At 43.1% G+C, this 21,525-nt stretch overlaps 1 protein-coding gene across 1 annotated transcript in view; it reads left to right on the forward strand.

Annotated features, from left to right (window-relative positions):
- mTerf3 (mitochondrial transcription termination factor 3) overlaps nucleotides 1-21,525 on the forward strand; it is a 132,299-nt gene that overhangs the window by 58,951 nt on the left and 51,823 nt on the right. Inside the window, exon 6 of the mRNA XM_068383838.1 lies at nucleotides 21,278-21,368. Within this exon, the coding sequence (XP_068239939.1) occupies nucleotides 21,278-21,368 (91 nt within the window). The remainder of the gene's footprint in view (nucleotides 1-21,277; nucleotides 21,369-21,525) is intronic.

A 21,525-nucleotide genomic window follows, 5' to 3' on the forward strand; every position in this document is an offset into this window, starting at 1 on the left:
CGGATAAGGAAGTGATGTGGGGGGCAGTGCGTGGTTTGCAGCGCAAGTTCGGGGACAGTGCTAGTGCAGTGGGGGGTGCGTCCGTTCGTGTCTGTCATGCTCCTAGCCTTAGACCTCTTCCATGCTCCCCAACCCCTGGGAGAAGGAACGTCGACAGGCTAAGGGAGGTGAGAGATGTTGAACAGCGACCGGACGTCCCCTCGAGCGATCCTGTTGACGCATCCCAGGACGCTCCCCCTTGCCGCAGGAAAGGATGGTGAGGAAGTGTTCGTCATCCTCGGAAGACGCAAGACCCAGATGCGGTTGGCAACAACCTCAAGAATCGAGACCTCTCAAGAGACGCAGGTCTTCCGTTACGTTCCAGCAACCCTTTTGTAGCAATTGGAGCTCTCCGGAGAGATTCCTGTCGGAGGAGGACGACGCGTCCGCGCCTAAACAGAGGTGTAGAATGCATAGCTCTTCGAAGGAAGAAGACGTGCACATTACGTCAGTACACGCTTCTCCCCCTCCCCCGGATTAGGAGGTGTCGCAAGGGGCATCACCACCTCTTCGCCAGAAGACCCCAGCTAGAGTCTCCGAAGCTGTAGACGTACGTGCAGTGCCATCTCCAGTTGTTCCCCAGCAGCAAGAGGCACCGCAAGCAGCGTTCTTGTCAGAGCTTCAGCAGTCCATTACGTCTCTGTTTGATGTTTACAAGTTGCAAGAACTAAGAGAGGAAGCACGAACTAAGAGAGGAAGCACGCAAGAAGGAATCTAAGGACGTCAACCGACCCAGGAAGAGGGTAAGACCGGAGTTAGAACAGCAAGACGCCTACTCGCTGCAAGTTGCAGCGCTCATAGACGCTCCCTCGCAGCAAGCTGGATGCGTGACAGGAGGTGACAAGGATCGTGACGCTCCCACGCAGCATGCTAGACGCATGCAAGACGCACGCAAGCAGGACGATGTGCGTGATTCCCCCACTCGTTTGACATCGGAAATCGCCAATCCTTTGGAAGAGATCACAGAGGAGGAGACGCAAGAAACTCTTCATGAGGCGGATCTGAAAAGATTACAGTACTTGCGGTATTGGCGGACTTATATCCGAATAATTTTCAACAGGCTGTTCTTCGGAGCCCGCCCTCGCAGTTTATGAAGGGTAGACCCCAGAAGTCTTCCCCCTTCAAGAAGACAGTTTTAGCCAGATCGGTGAAGAGGGCTTTTTCGACGTTGAACGACTGGATTTTGAAGAAAAAGGAACAGGGCAGGACAACCTTTTCCTTCCCCCCAACGAGATTGGCTTCTAGATCTAGCGTGTGGTATGAGACTGGGGAAGTTCTCGGCTTGGGAGTTCCTGCCTCCTCCCAAGGGAACTTCTCCAGACTCGTAGACACCTCGCGTAGAACAGCCATAACTAAGGCTATAGTTATGTGGTCCACATCGGAAATAGACCACTTGCTGAAAGGCGTCTTCAGGACAATTGAAGTCTTCAGCTTGATAGACTGGACTCTCGGAGCCCTCGCAGATGTTACGGACGAGAAGAACGAGACGCAAATGCACCTTATTGCCTGTCCCGATAAAGCTGTGAGGGACGGGACGGTCGAACTCACAGCCCTTTTCACAGGTATTATTAAGAAAAGAGCTATGCTGTGTTCTTTCCTGTCGTCAGGAGTGACTCTCGCTCAGAGAGCAGAGATCTTGTATGCTCCCTTGACCAAACAGCTCTTCCCTTCAGAGCTAGTGAAGGACTTATCGGCAGCTCTTATGCAACAAGCAACGCAAGATCTGATTACAAGGACTGTGCGGAAGTCTATCAGCGCGCGCGCGCACCAACATTCTCGTACGCTCGCACGTGCCAACATTCTGGTACGCGAGTACACGCCGACGATCTTCCGTGCGCGGGTGCCGATGGGCTCCCGCGCGCGTCGATGATTTTCAACGGTCGCTAGCGCCAACAAGCGCACTAGCGCCAACAAGCGTACAAGTGCCAACAAGCGCGTAAGCGCCAACAAGCGCGTAAGCGCCAACAAGCGCCAATGCTCCTGCCCACGCTTCATAGTCTAGCACGCGCGTGCGGCAACAGTTCCGCGCGCACGGCCGACATTCTCCCCCGCGCGAGCACCTGGGGTCTCCCGCACGCACACCAACAGTATTGCGCGTGTGCGTGCCGACTTTCTTTTTCGCGCAGGCGCCGATGGTATCCTGCATGTGCGCCAATAGTCTACCGTGCAAGCGCACCGATGGCCTTACGCGTGGCCACGCTCCGACGGCCTTCGCGTGTGCGCGTTCCAATAATCCTAAGTGCAAGCACACAGCCTTCTGTGCGCTCCGACGGTCTTCAACGTGCGGGTGCTGATGGTCTTCCGCACGCACTCGCCAACAATCTCCACGTAGTACTCTCACGCACGCGCCAATGCTCCCACGCTTACGCAACCAATCACGCACTTCGGTGCATTCTAGGGAGAATGCACAAACTACACAGTGCCTTACGGCACGCCAGCAATCTTCCTCACTTTCCTGCGCAGTTACGGTCCCCGGATTCATACGCCAGCTCTTGCCAAAGAGTCAAGGCTCGCAAATCCAATGCACCAGCTCTTGTCTAAGACCAGCGCTTGCCTGCTCTCCAGGCAGATATTAAGCACCAGCACCATCCTGTGTGCCATCGCTCCAGATTCACCTACACTCGCGCAATTGTCAGTAAAAAGGAGTAAAACTTTTTGGACAGGTCACCATTGCCCCATTCCTCCCCCGCAAGCACATAAACATTGACACCGGGAAAAGAGGAATAAGGCTCCGCAGAGGATTCAAGATCCCGAAGATTCCATCCTACAAGGGAATCGAATTAGGGAATCCTTGGTCCCTGTCTCTTCTAAAGTTTCATTTTTCCTTGACAGACCAGCGGCAGCAAACAGGAAAGCATCAACAGACTGATCTCTAGATCACTGTTTACTGATGGCTACTTCACAGTTTACTGATCGCTAGGTCACCGATCACCAGATCGCCAATTGCTAGCTCAATGCTGATCTGTGACCTCTAGTCCCTCCAATGACTAACGATCTCCAATTGCTAGCATTTCCAATCATCGATCGCTAGTCAATAACCAGTCATCTGCTTGCTGATCACTAGATCACCGATGGGCAGCTCATCCTTCTTCGATCATTGAACTCAGCTCGCTGATCTCTAACCAGCCCATCTTCAGCTTGCTCATCTCTGACCAAACAGGGGGATCATAATCAGCTGGCTGTTCTCGAATTCACCATGGGTGCACAGACCACCGATTCATGGTCATCTGTTATTTGCCGGCAGTTCGTGACTCGAACTTACTAGTCAACCGCTTCCTGTAGTTCCTAGATCAGAAGTTAAACAACATACTTCTCGCTACTGGCCGTTTGCTATCATGCTAAAGTGATCGGTAAACGTTCGACAACCCTCATCAATGGCTTGCCAACAGGGAACTACTTGCGAGCACTCTCCAACTGCACAGCCCAACGGTTAATCAGTGATTAACATTTGCCAGATTAATTCTATTCTAAGGAATAGCATCAATCCCATCAGAGCGTGTGGGAAGGTTAAGCGTGGCCTTCCTTCTAAAGAATTCTCTCTTAGAGAAGAATCCTTACACTGGATATCGCTCCTGTTCCTTTACGACACGAGTCAAGACTCCAGCGACGACAATCTTCCATCCAAAAGGATCACCAAGGAGCTGTCCCTTTGGGTCGATGCCCACTCCATGTTGGAGTTCGATCGAGGGTTAAGACCTCAGGTCTTGTTTTGCACACTGGACCCTAAGGACACTCACTCCCAGGTCCAAACCATCCATCTAGGAAGGTTGGGAAGTTCAGTCTAGACAAACAAGAAACACCAGTTCAAGGCACCGTGCTTCGGTCTTTCCATTACACCCATCTTGGTCTCACAGGATCGGCTTCCGTCTCCGCTCTCTCGGGACAACTGACTGACCTTAGCAGACTCAGTGGCAATCTTGCATTAACACTGGAATTTCTGAAGTCTTTTTTACCAAGATCCAGTGATCAGGGTAAACCTACGGAATCTTCCCTACTTCCCTCCCATGAGACTGGTGTATCTGGGAATGATTCTAAACACCAATCTCCACCAAAACCTTCTCGAAACGAGAACGACTTCCATTCCAGGAGACTGGAATTGGAAAAAGAAGAAAGGAGGGACCATAGTGCTCCACCACACGACCTCAGCCCTCTGGACAGAGCCCGAAGGTACCTTCACTTAGATCTCTTAAGAGATGAAGGCCAACTTTCCGGTCCTTCAACAGCCTCATCGGTTCCTAACAGACCACTCAGTGATGTGATGGACGACACACCGCACACCACATAGAGACTCACATCGACAAGCAAATAGGATCTGGCTTGTAGAATCTTCCCATCTAATAGTATAAACACTAAGATGGGCCAAAGCCCTTTCGGTACCACTTTCAGCCCGCTTCATTCCAGACTGGAAGAACAGGCTCGCCGACAATCTGTGCACAGCATCTCAGATAGGTATACCGAATGGACTTTGGATCGCCATGTAGCCGACAAAGTCCCGACTTTACGAGGTCCTCCAACTAGGGGGTCTGTTCATAATGCCCCTGAACCTCAGGCTACCGCTGCTCACCAGCCCTAGACCCCAAGGCTCTCTGGCAACAACGGTGGGTACAACAGTGACGTTTACGTCTCGTCCCTGTTTTATCTAGAGAAGGGCACTCAACAAGGCTAGAACATCGGTCAACCTATCAAGGACGCTCCTAGCTCCGCTATGGCATTACGCGGAAAGGTCTCCAAACCTTTTGCAGCTCCTGATAGAGCCTCCAAGAGAACCCTCTCCGCATATCAGACAACCCACTTCGACACCTACCACAAGATATAGCTTTGCTATGAGTGTACGCCTGAAGACTACCCAATACCTCTTTGCGAAGAGGATGTCTAGATACCGGAGGAGTTCCTCAGCATCAGTTTACCTGGCAGTATCACGTCTTGTGGGGTGGGCTTCATGGGAAAGTGTCTTTTCTCTCGATACCTCGATTCCAGCAATAGCGGAATCCTCAGGTATATGCAAGAGGAAAAGATCCTCTATTCAGTTTCGATAGGTAAAGATGATCACTCAACCTTGATCCTTCACCTTCATACTGAAAGAAAGGGACACCCTTTCATCGATAGACTTTTCCTAACTCATACGGGCTTACTACTTGCCCTTCCCCAGTCGGAATTGAGATCTTCCTCTCAGAACATGGTTCAATCTCCGATCCCTCCTTGTGTTCCACTTCACCAGGCAACAAATTTCCTCCTGATTTAAGAACACAATGTTCCTACACACTCGGACAGCAACCATACGAGTTAAGGAACTTCATAGTCTCTCTCTCAACATCGCCCATTAGTGAGAAGGGCGAAAGGCAAGGGTCAGTCTCGTCCCTGAGTATGTCACCAGACACAGTCTCCAGAGGTGACAGATCCTACACAAGTCTCAACTAGGTAACAGTCGATCCAGATCATCCGTTACTGTACCTCAGGGTGAGGTATGAGACCTTGCCTAAAGAAAACGGCAACAGCCTGCCCGGGTCCCTCCTCTTGTCAACACCGAGAGAGACTAGAGGAGGATCGGCGAAACATCATCTCGGCATGATGACTCACAGTGTCAGGGGCATAACTATGCCCCTGGTCCTTCTTAGCAGGTTACTCAGTGACGCAGGTTTTAAAAGAAAGGATGTGAATGCTCCAGGTGACTTTCACAACCTTTCTCCTGCAAGACGTAACCCACAGGAACTCGATACGATCTCTATCGGTCCAGTGGTGGCTGCACAACAGCTGGTTATGTACCTCAAGCTCCTTATTGGACAAGTAGCAGAAGGTTGAGGACACTGTTACCCAGTTTTAGTGTGCGTGAATGAAAAGATTTGACTGGCTCTTATTCTTTTCTTCATCCTACCCTTTCGTGGGGAAAGCAGCATCCTGGGTTCTCTGCATAGCTGACCTCAAATCACCATGCTTCCTTGTGTTCCTAGTATTAAGACTAATACTGTTACGTCCCCATACCCTGACGAGGTGGTATTGGGAAAGTCCTAGGCTACAAGTTCCCATCTAAAGAACTTCAGGACAACTTCCTAGGACTAGTCACACCTCTTCATACCTTCACACACAGCTTGCATAGGCTGCAGTCCTTGCTTAGCAAGGTTCTAGCAAGGTGCAGGGACTCCTTATTTCTTGGGTGCTTACACACTCAAAGAGCCCCCGGGCAAAGCCAAAAAGTCAGACTGGCAGGGACGTCCACCCTTCCTAATGGGTGAGTCACCCCTATTAAATAGCGTGGTTTGTATTCCAGGTACGGAACAAATAACAAATTCGTAGATAATTTGTATTTTTCCTAACTATACAAACCTTAGCTATTTAATCAAACATGCCCGCCAGCCCCATCCCCCTTGAAGTCCTACCTCCAAGCAAAATGAGCTCAAGCACAGGTGTGTGTGAGGGGGGGGGGTGGGTTTAGCAAGCTACCCTCCCCTACACCCGCTAACTAGCGGTGTGGGTAGTAAACCCTCGTTAAATTTTAATGGCTCGTCATTTCAGCTATGCCGAAAGTAATACCCCTATTAAATAGCTAAGGTTTGTATAGTTAGGGAAAATACAAATTATCTACGAATTTGTCATTTTTAGGACCCATGATTATAAGTAAAATAAAAAATGAAACGTGAGAAAAGGAAGATAAAAAAAACACTGTTAATAACGGAGCGAATAGAGAACAACCACACAATGCACACGAGATGAGAGGACTGATCAAGGCGACGCCCGATTGGCGTCCCTCCGATGTGCTGCCGTCTACCGGCGTAAACAAGAAACTACGATCAACGCTTCGAGAAAATTCTACGCGTACGCGTATGATCTACGTCGTATGTTGGAGCAAGACTTCGGGTGTAGAGACAGAAATTTGATCGAATTTTACTTCGGATGTCGGAAAATTCATATGTAAAGACGTTCCACTGTATTCTCATGGAATGTTACTTTTATTATCTGGGTAAAAATAGTTTTCACATTCATCTTGTTATCCATATGAGTATCAAAAAGAATTTCTTACAATAACTTACACTGAAGACCGTAGCTTATCATGATTATGAGTTGTTTTAGTTCAAGTATGGCTTGAGAGTAACCAATTCCTATTCAGGAATATTGTTGAATATCTTAATTTTTTTTTATTTGATAAGAAACTGTGTATTTCAGCAAATAAAGGATGTAAGTTATGGAAACAGGTGATGTCAAAATTAAGAATGGATTTTGATTCATGTTAAATGCAATCAAGAGTCCTAGACATAAGAAAGGGCTTGGACATCAGATGCATTAAGAAGTTCTGTCAACTCCCATTTCTGAACCAAGATATTACGATCAACCTTTATAAGCAGTGATTAATAAGGTAGTATATTACCCCTCTTTTAAAGGTTTAAAGGCTGCTCATGAATAGCAGAGGCAAGGGACAATGCCCGAGAGATTGACCATATATACATATGATCAGTTTCCAAGCCCCCTCTCCACCCAAGCTAGGACCAAAGAGGGCCAGGCAATGGCTGCTGATGACTCAGCAGATAGACCTACAGTATAGGCTCCCCCAAACCCCCCCATAAGAATGGTTGGGTTGCAGCGACCAAAGAAACTAACGAGAGTGAGCGGGACTCGAACCCCAGTCAGGGACATTACCACATTGGCCTCCACAACCCTGTAGATGAAGTGCTAAGAATGCTGTCTGGTCCTCTTAGAGACCTAGTAATAAAACTCATGAAATTTAGAACTCATGGTTTTGAAGATGTGACTTCCCTTAATTTATTGAAATTTTTTCACTAGAAGGATATTTTTCTACGCAATAGGAAAAGGGTCTTCATTTCAAAACTTCAATTTCTTATATTTTACTCCCTTTGCATTATTACAAAGGGATGTATCATATGGTGTCGGATTCTTCTATAACAAAGTCTTTAGTTACCGGAATCCAGATTCTTGCCAAATGCAATTGGAATCCGAGATAAAACTGGTCAGAAGCTCAGAATTCTGGGATATTCCTTATGTCTCAGGATCAAGCAGTAGTCGATCAACTGTATATTTAGTGATTAATGGTGTAGATAATGCTTATTGGAGAACACAATCACTTTTTGCTAAATATTTTTTTAATAAATCTTGTTTACTATGCATTTTACTCACCTCGTCATAGTTTGAATAACTTTTTGAACAATATTCGGATCAGTATGAGATTTTGGCAGAGCCTTATTCACAACCTGCCATAATTTTGGTTAACATAGTGTGGTACCAAAAGTAAACAGTTAAGTGGTTTTATTCTTAAAAATGAGGAAAGGTTTCAACAATAATGCTAGCATTTCCTATGAAATACTTTGATGCCAGGAAAACATTATTTTTCAATATTAAACTTAGCCGGTGATCATATAAGCTGCAACTCTGTTGCTCGACAGAAAAAACCTACGGTCAAAATACGCCAGCGATCGCTATGCAGGTGGGGGTGTACATCAACAGCGCCATCTGTCGAGCAGGTACTTAGTACTCCAAGTAAACAAAGAACCAATTTTCTCTCTGTCGGGCTACCGGCAAGACCTACTAATACGCTGTTACTAACTGGATTTGTTTTCACAACTATTTGGTGAAGTACACTATTCTAGTTTTGAGCTTTCGCTATGCAGGGATTTTATCTTCATCTCAAAACTTGAACTCGTTTTGGATAGATTTAATTATGGTGACAAAGAGAGTATGGACTCTCTTTCACTTTTAAATGGCCGACCCTTCCCTTAGACGGAAGTGTGTTTAGGTTTTTAGTAATTTTGCTTAACACGTTATAGATCTATATATTTTATATCTCTCCGCCTTTATTAGGCCTCTTCGATTAACTTTCCATTTATTATAAACATATAAAAATAAATTTTTATGTTTTGTTTATATGCGACCTTTCCTGATAGTAGGCGGTCCTAACTTGGAACCGAAGTTAATCAACGTTGAGCCCGTTATATCGTATTTAGCCTTTAAAGAATTTAAAACTTTTTAAATTTAATGTTTTATGAAAGAATTTCTTTGATAGTCTTCGTACTGTTTTCAAAGATGAACTAACGTTTAGTTTTTTAGACTACGCAGTTGTTGACGTTCAGGACGTTCAACATGCGCTCTATCGTTACGATAGAGAGAGAGTGTATCACGGTTTCACTTTGCAGTAAGAGTAAATCGATTCTGACGTTTCGTTCATTCTTTCTTAGCTTAAATGGTTTAAATTCTAAATTAAAGGAACTTTTTATTTGGAAAACCTTTCAGTTTTCCTTTAACCAAATAACATGTTTTTTTGATGATATATAATTGGGCTCTTCTCTCAGGTGCGAAATCAAGAGAGAAAGAGAGAGAGAGATAGAGACGGAGGGAGAGAGAGGAGAAAAAAAAAAAAAACGTTCCGTTCAAGCGGGTAACGTTGTTCTCGCGTTACTCTCCTCCCTAGTCGCTGTACGGGGAAGAAGGTAAAACGTTTCTAGGGTTTTATTCTTGTCCCCAGGCTATGTGCGGTGAGAGATTGTAAATGTAGTTTATTTGAACTAGTGTTTAGTCTCTTTCCCAGCCACTGAATTCTTTATCTTTATATATGTTTTCTGTTTTTGCTAGTATTAATGAGCTGCATTATACGACTGTTTTCGCAATTACTACCTTTTAATGAAGGGTAGAATTGCGTGTTTCAGGTAGAAATCAGTAAAAGTTTCGATTTCAGTGAAATAAGTGCAAAACAGAAAATTGAAGTGATAAAGTGATATGCGCAAAGTGTTACAGTGTTGCGTCCGAGGGTTCGTCTGTTCGTGCCTGTTGTTCACCTAGTCCGGGACCTCTTGCAAGCTCCCAAGCCCAGGGGAGAAGTAATGTCGAACGACTTATGGTTTCGTCAGGCCTTGATCAACGAACAGACGTTTCCCTCCGTGGTTTCGGGCGTATCTACCCAAGATCGCCCCACCCACACAAAGACGAGAGAGCCCATTTATTTCTCGTCTGCGGAAGAGGTTTCTCGTAAGAAACCATGGACCAAGCTCTCGCAGCTTATTAAGCGCAAGTCGGTCCCTTCCGCGCAAGTCCAACGGCCCAGTTGTAGCCACTGGGTCAGTTCGGACTCGCTGCAGTCTTCCGACGACTGCTCACCTCCTAAGAGAGGCAAAACGGTACCGCATCAGGCAGTCACACCGTCTGTTGCCGCACCTGCTCCTGTAGACCCTAAGTGGTCTTTGCTGCAGACCATGCAGTCTCAGTTAACGTCATTGATGCGGGACTTTCGTGCGGAGAAGGTTGACACTGCACCAACCTCTAGCCTACAACCAACACAGTTGTGCGTCCTGTGGACGCTGAGGCGACCTTCTGCCGCACTCCAGCTGAGAGAGTCCCGCCACCCATGCGTTCCAGTGTACCCTGCCAGCCGCATGTTGACGTTCAGTAACGCACGGAACCTTCCGTTGACGTTCGCGAGGTACAACAACAGTCTAAGTTGTTTTGTTTTGACGCGGTGCGTCAACCTCCGCATTCTAGAGTTGTTTTGACTGCTCAGTATAGACAGTCAAAGCAGTCTCGAGTGAACACTGTATGTCCTCACGCACCTGTTGAGGTTGACAGTTCAGTTGTTGGCAGTTCACAGACTGTCAAGCAGTTACATGACGTTGCCTTCTGGTCTGCTACTAATGCACCAGTGAGAGACTCACTGAGATAACCTAGCTTTTATCGGACAAGGTTCCTGTAGATGAGAAAGTGCTGTTCTCCCTCCTACTGATATTCCCTTGAGGACTCTGTCATTTGGAGAGGAGCCTTAAGCTGCTTAGCCTCCTATGGACTTTAATTAAATCATGATGATTTTTTAAGGATCTTCGTCCGGATCTTGTAACTGCTGCTCCTCGTTCGCCTAACGTCAGAACTTACACTAGGCCTAGCTACTTCGAAGCCGTTGTTTTTAAGCTAGTACTCTCTCGCTCTCCTAGAGAGCGTTACGTTGGCTAGGCGACTGGTTTTTGCACCAGGAGGAGTTTTAGGGATACAGCCTTTGATTTCCCTTCTTTTAAACTGGCTTATAGAGCGAGAGTCTGATAGGACACGAGAGAAGTTCTCGGCTTGGGAGTTCATGCCTCTGCCCAGATAGACTTCTCAATTCTGGTAGACTCGCCCTGGCGCCTAGCCAGGAGACGCTCAAAGTTGTTTACAGGTCAACTTCTCTACTTTTGTCGAGCCTTTGAAGTTTTGCTGTACTATTATGTCACACATAACAAGGCTTTCAGGGATGGTAAATGGTTCCGCCTCAGTCGCTAACCCCGTCTGTTGCCACACCTGCTCCCGTAGACCCTAAATGGGCTTTGCTGCAAGACATGCAGTCCAAGCTTGCGTCCTTGATAGAGGACTTAAATGCGGAGAAGAACCTTCTGGCCAACAACCTTCCAACCGGTTGGTTGTGCGCCCTGTTGACGCTGAGGTAACCTACTCGCGTCTGCCAGTTGAGGTGGTTCCTCCTTCTGGCCAACAACCTTCCAACCGGTCGGTTGTGCGCCCTGTTGACGCTGAGGTAACCTACTCGCGTCTGCCAGTTGAGGTGGTTCCTCCACCGATGCGACCCAGTGTGGGTTGCCAGTCGCACGTTGACGTTAAGCGACGCTCGGAGGTGGTTGTTGACGTTCAGGACGTTCAACAACCAGCAGAGGTAACTTGTTGTGACGCAGTGCGTCAACCTCAGCAACCCGGTAGGGTGTTGACTGCACAACCCAGACAGTCTAGACAGTTTCGGGTTGACGCTGTACTTCCTCGCGCACCCATGGTTGTTGACAGTTCACAGACTGTGCAGCAGTGCCATGATATTGCGTCCGGCTCCGTCACGCATACACCAGTGCGACCGGATTCAGCGAGTCAGACGTTGCCCACTCCGTTGCCGTTTCCCCATCAGTTTCGGATGAGGAACCCTCTGATGAGGACGTTGCTGAACAAGACGATCAGCCCCCAGCCCTGCTATCCATCCAGAAGATGCTGAAGAAGGAACGCTGCCCAGTCAGGCTGTGGATGAGTCTGGTAGGGACACTGTCATCCGTGGATCAATTTGTGTCACTAGGAAGACTACACCTCTGTCCTCTTCTATACCATCTAGCTTTTCACTGGAAAAAGGACAAGACGCTAGAAGCGGTCTCGATCCCGGTTTCCGGAAAGATAAAGTCTTGTCTGACTTGGTGAAAGGACTATATCAACCTTAGAGAGGGTCTTCCCCTGACTGTTCAGACTCCCAACCACGTTCTCTTCTCGGACGCATCGGACGTAGGCTGGGGTGCGACATTAGACGGTAGGGAATGCTCGGGATTATGGAACTCGAGTCTAAGGACAATGCATTTCAACTGCAAGGAGCTACTGGCAGTACGTCTGACCTGGAAAAGCTTCAGGTCTCTCCTTCAAGGCAAAGTGGTGGAGGTGAACTCGGACAACACCACGGCTTTGGTGTACATCTCCAAGCAAGGAGGGACCTACTCTCTGACATTGTACGAGATCGCAAGGGACCTCCTCACCTGGTCAAAAGGTCTAGACATATCACTAGTAACGAGGTTCATCCAAGGCAACTTGAATGTCATGGCAGATTGTCTCATTCGGAAGGGACAAATAATTCCAACAGAATGGACCCTCCACAAGGATGTATGCAAGAGACTTTGGGCCACCTGGGGCCAGCCAACCATAGATCTCTTCGCAACCTCGATGACCAAGAGGCTCCCAATATTTTGCTCACCAATCCCGGACCCAGCAGCAGTTCATATAGATGCCTTTCTACTAGATTGGTCACATCTAGATCTATATGCATTCCCTCCGTTCAAGATTGTCAACAAGGTACTGCAGAAGTTCGCCTCTCACGAAGGGACAAGGTTGACGCTAGTTGCTTCCCTCTGGCCCGCGAGAGAATGGCTCACCGAGGTACTTCGATGGCTAGTAGACGTTCCCAGAACACTTCCCCTAAGGGTGGACCTTCTACGTCAGCCACGCGTAAAGAAGGTACACCAAGGCCTCCACGCTCTTCGTCTGACTGCCTTCAGACTATCGAAAGACTCTCGAGAGCTAGAGGCTTTTCGAAGGAGGCAGCCAGAGCGATTGCTAGAGCAAGGAGAACATCCACCCTTAGAGTCTACCAATCGAAGTGGGAAATCTTCCGAAACTGGTGCAAGTCAGTATCCGTATCCTCGACCAGTACCTCTGTAACTCAAATAGCTGACTTTCTCTTATAGCTGAGGAAAGAACGATCTCTTTCAGCTCCCACTATCAAGGGTTACAGAAGCATGTTGGCATCAGTCTTCCGTCACAGAGGCTTAGATCTTTCCAACAATAAAGATCTACAGGACCTCCTTAAGTCTTTTGAGACCACGAAGGAGCGTCGTTTGGTTACACCTGGTTGGAATTTAGACGTGGTACTAAGATTCCTTATGTCAGACAGGTTCGAACCGCTACAATCAGCCTCCCTCAAAGATCTCACCTTAAAGACTCTTTTCCTGATATGCTTAGCCACAGCTAAAAGAGTCAGTGAGATTCATGCCTTCAGCAAGAACATCGGATTCTCATCCGAAACGGCTACATGTTCTACAACTTGGTTTTCTAGCCAAACACAAGCTGCCTTCTCGGCCTTGACCAATATCGTTCGATATTCCAAACTTATCGTATGGTTGGAAATGAACTAGAAAGAGTCTTATGTCCTGTAAGAACTCTTAAGTTCTATTTAAAAACCTTTACGAGGCCCGTCTGAAGCTTTATGGTGTTCAGTTAAGAATCCATCTTTGCCTATGTCAAAGAATGCTTTATCCTATTTTATCAGACTGTTAATACGAGAATCTCATTCCCATCTGAATGAGGAAGACCAAGCTTTGCTGAAGGTAAGGACACACGAAGTTAGAGCTGTCGCAACTTCCGTGGCCTTTAAACAAAATAGATCTCTGCAAAGTATAATCGACGCAACCTATTGGAAAAGCAAATCAGTGTTCGCGTCTTTTATCTTAAGAATGTCCAGTCTCTTTACGAGAACTGCTACACTCTGGGACCATTCGTAGCAACGAGTGCAGTAGTGGGTGAGGGCTCAACCACTACAATTCCCTAATTCCATAGCCTTTTTAATCTTTCTCTTGAAATGTTTTATTATTGTTTTTGGGTTGTCCGGAAGGCTAAGAAGCCTTTCGCATCCTTCTTGATTTGGCGGGTGGTCAAAGTCATTTCTTGAGAAGCGCCTAGATTAGAGGTTTTGATGAGGTCCTGTTGTATGGGTTGCAACCCTTGATACTTCAGATCCTAGGGGTCGCTCAGCATCCTAAGAGGATCGCGAGGCTCCGTAAGGAAGACGTACTCAAAAAGGCAGAGTAATTGTTCAAGTCGACTTCCTTACCAGGTACTTATTTATTTTATGTTTGTTATTTTGAATAACTGCTAAAATGAAATACAAAATACTTAGCTCATAATAATGTAAACATGTAATGCTGGTCTCTACCCACCCCCCTGGGTGTGAATCAGCTTATATGATCACCGGCTAAGTTTAATATTGAAAAATGTTATTTTTATTAATAAAATAAAATTTTGAATATACTTACCCGGTGATCATATATTAAAGGACCCTCCCTTCCTCCCCAATAGAGACCCAGTGGACCGAGGAGAAAATTGGTTCTTTGTTTACTTGGAGTACTAAGTACCTGCTCGACAGATGGCGCTGTTGATGTACACCCCCACCTGCATAGCGATCGCCGGCGTATTTTGACCGTAGGTTTTTTCTGTCGAGCAACAGAGTTGCAGCTTATATGATCACCGGGTAAGTATATTCAAAAATTTATTTTATTAATAAAAATAACATTTTTAAGACCCACCCACCCATCTCAACATTGTTTTTCTCGTTTTTTCTTCTTGAATTTACTCCCAGTTTCCAGACCCTTTATCATAGATTGAAGGTTAGGGGAGGACAGTGATACCCTCAGAGACTGGCGCACTTCAGGTGCTTTCAAAATAATTTTTAATTTGGTTGTGTCAGTGACTGAAGTGGTTATTTTGTCATTGTAACTTTCAATCACTGATTGATTGAATACATTCCTTTTTTTCGACTTTTTAAGCCATATATTTCGTACATCCACAGTCATCGTTTTTTTTTTTACTCTTTAGATTATTTCCATTTATTACAGAGGTTTTGATTATTTTTTTCATAATTTTTTTTTTTTTGTTTCCTGTTGTGTTTTGACCCACACTGACTCCTCTTGATGGTATAATTTGCAATTCTAGTTTGCTTCTCTGCATGATTACCATAATATTAACGATAACAAGGGCAGTCGGAGATTTCAGACCTCCACCAATGAATATTGCCAACATTTAACTAAAGACTACAGACACCACCTCCTACTTTTCATATGCTGACTGTACAGTAGATGGTGAAAAGTGCAATGTTGATCCAGAATCGTGATCTTGATCCATATCACCGCCAAAATTTCATGGTTTCTTCCGATGCATGATCTCTATCCATTGTTAAAATTTGGTGAAATTCCATGTCAATTGGTTTTGATGTAATCTTTAAAATTGTGAAAAATGCAAATCCAGATCTAGAATCCGGATTCGGTACCGGCTCATCTCCAAAAGTTAATGGAGGCGTTCATGGCCTATGATCTATCTATGGTGGAAATTACGTCAAAACAAATTGACAGATTTTGACGAAATTTCCACCGAAGATAGATTTTAGGTAAATCCGGATCTAGAACCTGGATTCAATACCGCCTTATCTCCAAAAGTTAATGGAGGTGTTCATGGCCTAAGATCTATTTGTGGTAGAAATATTGTCAAAATCGGTCTATTTGTTTTGACGTAATTTTTAAAATTATGAAAAATTCAATTCTGGATCATCTACAAAATTTAATGGGGTCGTCCATGACCTAAGATCTATCTGTGGTGAAAATTTTGTCAAAATCCATCAAGTAATTTTTACATAATCCTGTCTACAGGCACAGACAAATAAATAAATAAACTGTCTCGAAAATTTAACCGCCTTGGCAGAGGTAATAATGTTAATATTAATTGTATGGTCAGTGGTTCAGTCTTAATTCATTTAAAATTGAGGTATCCATACATTAATTTTATTTTCATTTGAGACTACTGTAATAGATAATTTGTAAGTAAAGGTTATTTATGGTGATGCTGAAAAAAAAAAAAAAACAACGGAAAAAATGTGAAGGATGGGGGATTGTGTGTTTTATTCATACTTCTTCATAGACTATGAAGAGGTGAGGAATTATTTTTTTTTATTATTAATATAAACAAAATACACAGTACACAATTTTATTATTTTGACCTACATTACTATCCAAAGACAAGTTATTCTCGTCATCATTGTGGAGGTCAATGACGGTAGGATCAACTCTTTCTTTCATGGACATTATTTTTGTTCCTGTACTCATTCTCAAAGACTTGGGATTGTCGAACCACACCTACTCAAACCTCTTCTGGAATACAGAGCCTAGCTTACTCCAGTCTCTCCTGCAGGTCAGCCCTGGTGAATCAGTGTAACGTGTACAGATGGTGTTTCATGATCCCCCATTCTTGCTCGATGGAATTTAGCTGTTTTTGTGGGTGGCAGACGAACAATTTTGTGACCCTCCGACAGATGATGTCTTCCACTTTTTACTTTGGATCTGACTTGTTTTCCTTGCAGAGTAGCAGCAGCTCACCCCGTGTGGTGTATGGTTGGAATGGAACATTGTAGTGTTTTAGCCAAGCAATTAGATCTGCTTTCTTGGTGGAGGTAGTGGAACAGCAAGTGTCCTCAATCAGCTAGCTGTGATATGGCCCATTATCCACCACCAATACGGCAGAAGCTGTGGCGTCAGACAGCGGAGGAAATGTTCACAATTCATTTCTCTGTGGTAGTCATCACTGTTCTTGGCAGCGAAACACAGGAATGCGTTAGGGACGAAATCATCTGCTGTGCGCGCTGCGACAACCACGAAGTGCTCCCTTCTTCTGGTAGTACTTGTAGCATTGTGACACTGGAGGTGAGCTGACAGCTATTCACCTATTTCATGGTGTGATTCATCTTGGTTGTGAAACAAGTTTCCTCCTTGTAAACCACCAGCCTCCCCTCCTCTCATGTTGGTGGAGTGACCTGAAAGTGGTGATCTGGCAACACACATTGTCTAAACTAAAGACTCCTTCCTCTCATACATTTTACACTTGTAGGTTTTGTAATAGAATTCCATAATGTGGAGGAGTCGCCACATGGGTGACTTTGACATTATGTCAGAAATGATGTTGGCCACCTGCAGGTCCTCTGTTATGGAGCCAATAGTGAAGGCATTTTTCTCTTCTAGGCAAACGTGCGGAGAGTACGGCAAATAGCCCGGCGTGTAATGGTTGTTGTTGAAGATGTTGTTCCTCTGCTGCACCATCATCCGAACTACTTTCACTGTCAGCAACACACTCATAAGGCCTGTTTGGGAAAACATAACAAAAGCAAATAGTTGTTTCTTATGGCATTTTAAGCTTAATAATATAAAAATGAAGAGATTTCTTGTTATCTGAATAGATGGATTTGGTAACTGTTATACACTAATTTTCATTAGAAGATAAGCACATTACTAAGAGGTACAAGCAAGACCAAATGGCCCAGTAAGCCACAGGCTTACTCAGATGAAATATACAACACAGGAAGGGAAGAGTAAAATAGTAGGTTGTCTTTAAGGATTCTGGTACACACTCAATACCACAAACTACCTATGGTGGTGTGTATCAGAATTCTTGGAGACAATTGTGACCTAATAACATAGATGCACAGTTGACATGGATAAAAATTCAATTGTCCAAGAGGAAGCATGCATTAAATTAATGATTGAATGCATTACTATATAATTAGAATCCTAAATTTATAAAGCTCAAATATAATAAAAGAGGAAGTGTATTTCATTTTCAGCTACTATATAATAAAACTTACTCTTTAATATAATGCAAATTAAGATATAAAAAGGTACACAATATTTTCATCGATTTAGAATACTATTACAGCAAGTTTTGAACTCAAATCTTACACAAATCTAAAACTTGAATAATTGGTGAAATCCAAATGTACTTCCTGAATGAAATATATGAGGATTCATAAAATTGGCATAACCAAACTCTTACCTATTCAAACTGATCGGTAGACAATTAGCAGCTTTCTCCCTGTTATACAGGGTGAAAAGTCTCGATGCAACTGCATTCCTACAACCTTGTGGATGTAGCATACTTGCTATAATTGCTCAGGTCAATTATACCTGCGGGCTGGGTACAGCCTATGAAAGCTGACATCGTCCCTTGTCACTAAATGCAAACACCAAAAACCACCAAACTACTATGCTGAAAAAAGAAAATTACCAAGTGCCTTACTATACTTTCAGGTTATGTATCTGTTACTCTCAAAACCAAATATGTATTATAACCTCCCAATTTTTAAAGTATAAATGAAGTCTGGAGCCGATAGTAATGTCATTGTAGTGTCACAAGGAATTTTGTCCGAATTGCTATAACCGTTGTTAGAATTTTTCCTGTTCTCAGAACAAACTGGCTTAACCCTTTACTTTTGGTACTGATTTGACTTTTTCAAGTTATTAAAAAAAGCGAGGCCTTAAGTAGAGTGAAATGCATAATAGTTCTTGAGATTTTTGGCTCCTAGGATGGCCAATAGTAATGCATGTGTTTTTTAAGAAATTTATACCTGATGCATTTTAGTATGGTCAGTATAGAACTTTTTATTTTTTTTTTTATGAAAATACCATGTAGTTTAGTAGAGTTTTTATACAATACTAAAGGAAAATGTTTAGCTTTAATGGAATCTGGAGCAAAGAAAGTTATGAAACAGTTCACAATAAAGGTCAACTTGGAATATTATAAATGATTGTAAGATGAAACATATCAAGTTAGTATGAGGAATGTGATTTTTTAATGTTAAAAGTGAGTTTATATCTTGCCTTTCCCCAATACTTACTAACACCCTCCACAATTATAGTGAAGTGAAGAGATTTTTAGGCTATGTACAGGTTTACGATGACTCCTTAGAAGTAGATCTTAGTATAACTATACCCGTAGTTGAGGACTAGGCATCATAGGGGAGGGAAAGATTGGAAAAGGGGCAAGAGAAATTAACGTTATTTTATTTAGGCCAGGAAGCCAGTACCTTCAATGATTCTAGCATAATGACTACACGGTAAGTATTGAAATCATTTTCCTTTGTAAAAATATGTTGAATTTATTGAGGGTTTAGTATTAAAGTCTGAGCTTTAAATCCCCAGTTCTTTTGCCCTGCTGCTCTTTGGGTTGAATTTTAATTAAGGTGACTTTGTTTTTATTCTTTCTATTCACTTTTCTGTAGGCAATACAGTATGGAAGTTTTATTTGGGAGAGAAAATTCCCTGTTCCTACCTACTACTTGTTTTTAGAATGAATAATGCTCAGTTCTCCCCAATCATTATAGATCTAGCAGACTCCTACACTCATCGAATCAATACTGTCATCATATTATGAATCTTTACCTCAACACATGAAGCATATTTTAAGATTGTCAAACTTAGACTTGTACTTGAAACTTATTACAAACTTTATGAAACCTTATTTTAGAAAACACAGTACTATGAATATTAGGTTACAAACTTAATGCAGTACAACTGCTCTACTGTCAAGTCCTGATAAAGGATGTAGGCCTGCAATCTGCTAGTACAGACTTACATACAATGAAAAGAATCCTTCACTAAAAGTAGCAGTACCCAGTAAGATGTAAATAAATGTTAACCTTGAGGCTGACAAAATGAAAATGGCAGTCTCTATGGGCAATTTATTCTAGTAGTCTCAAGGTATTGATAAGAAAATTCAATCTTTCAAACCCCCTACTTATACTGTACTCTAATTTTGATTTTATGAACCAAGCTGCACATGCAAAATGTATAGCACAGTGAATGTTGAATAATACTTATTGAAATGGATCTTTAAAAATATCCTAAAATTATAGTCTCAGAGAAGGGAAGGCTACCTTCCTTGGGTTGTGAAAAGATGGATGGTAATCTCTTTTCCCTAGAATAGGTTTCTGTTTTTTTTTTGTCAACTTTATTTTCTGGTTATGGAAAGTAAATTTCCACATATATTTCTTTCAAGTACATTTTGATTGGCTGCTGGTAAGTGAAGCCACATTGAATGGGATCGGATATGTTGATTATGTTCAATAACAATATCAAATAGCACTTGTATTACCAAAATGTACAATTCAATATTTAGATATCTTCACAGGTCATGGAACTGAAGTAAAGTATAAGTCTTTAACATCTAAACAGGTTTTAATATTTATTTTCTTGATGCTAGAGAGTTATGGGGTCCTCTGACTGGCCAAACAGTACTACATTGTATCCTCCTCTCTGGTCACAGTTCATTTTCCATTTGCTTACACACACATCGAATGGTCTGGCCTATTCTTTACATATTCTCCTCTTTCCTCACACACCTGACAACACTAAGATTACCAAACAATTCTTTTTCACCTAAGGGGTTACTGCACTGTAATTGTTCAGTGGGCACTTTGCCCTTGGTAAGGGTAGAAGAGACTCTTTAGCTATGGTAAGCAGTTCTTCTAGGAGAAGGACACTCCAAATTCAAACCATTGTTCTTAAGTCTTGGGTAGTGCCTCTGTACCATGGTCTTCCACTGTCTTGGGTTAGAGTTCTCATGCTTGAGGGTACACTCGGGCACACTATTCTATCTAATTTCTCTTCCTCCTGTTTTGTTAAAGTTTTTATAGTTTTATAGAAGGTATTTATTTTAATGTTGTGGCTGTTTTTGAAATATTTTATTTTTCCTTGTTTCCTTTCCTCACTGGGCTATTTTCCCTATTGGAGCCCCTGGGCTTATAGCATAATGCTTTTCCGGCTAGGGTTGTAGCTTAGCAGATAATAATAATAATAATAATAATAATAATAATAATAATAATATGCCTCACATTGACAAGAAATTAAATTGTAGTAATATTTTATTAAGGATTGTAAATCATTGATTAATATTTTGGTGAAAACTTATCTGAAAACTATTTTCTTCATGGGACTTTTTATTGCTTTCCTTTGCTAATTACTGTGTTCAGTTTATATCTCGTTAATAACAGTCAGCCTTGCTTTTTAAATAAAAAGATATTGTAAATGAAACTTAAGATAAAGAATTTATTGTGAATTAATGCTGCTTTCAACTTAATAGGATATCAAATTACATGGATTTGGATAGGACTTTATATATTTTTTATTCTAAATATTAAATTACCTTTTTTCAGGTGAGAAATTTTTCTATCCTAGAGGAGATGGGATTTACATTTGAAGAAATGAAAAGTTTATTACTTAGCAAGCCTAAGCTATGGTTGGCCCGTAAGTATAATCGTAATATTTTATACTTATGTTCTGTATGATGTAATTATATTATAATTTGTTATTTGAGAATGAAGTCATCAGTTAAAAGAAATGAAACCTTGAGTCCTCATATATACACGAAATGAAATGTCGTTACTATGTACGATCGTGTGAC

Source organism: Palaemon carinicauda, chromosome 1 (assembly GCF_036898095.1).
Source record: "Palaemon carinicauda isolate YSFRI2023 chromosome 1, ASM3689809v2, whole genome shotgun sequence".
In the NCBI taxonomy this organism is placed as follows: Eukaryota; Metazoa; Arthropoda; class Malacostraca; order Decapoda; family Palaemonidae; genus Palaemon; species Palaemon carinicauda.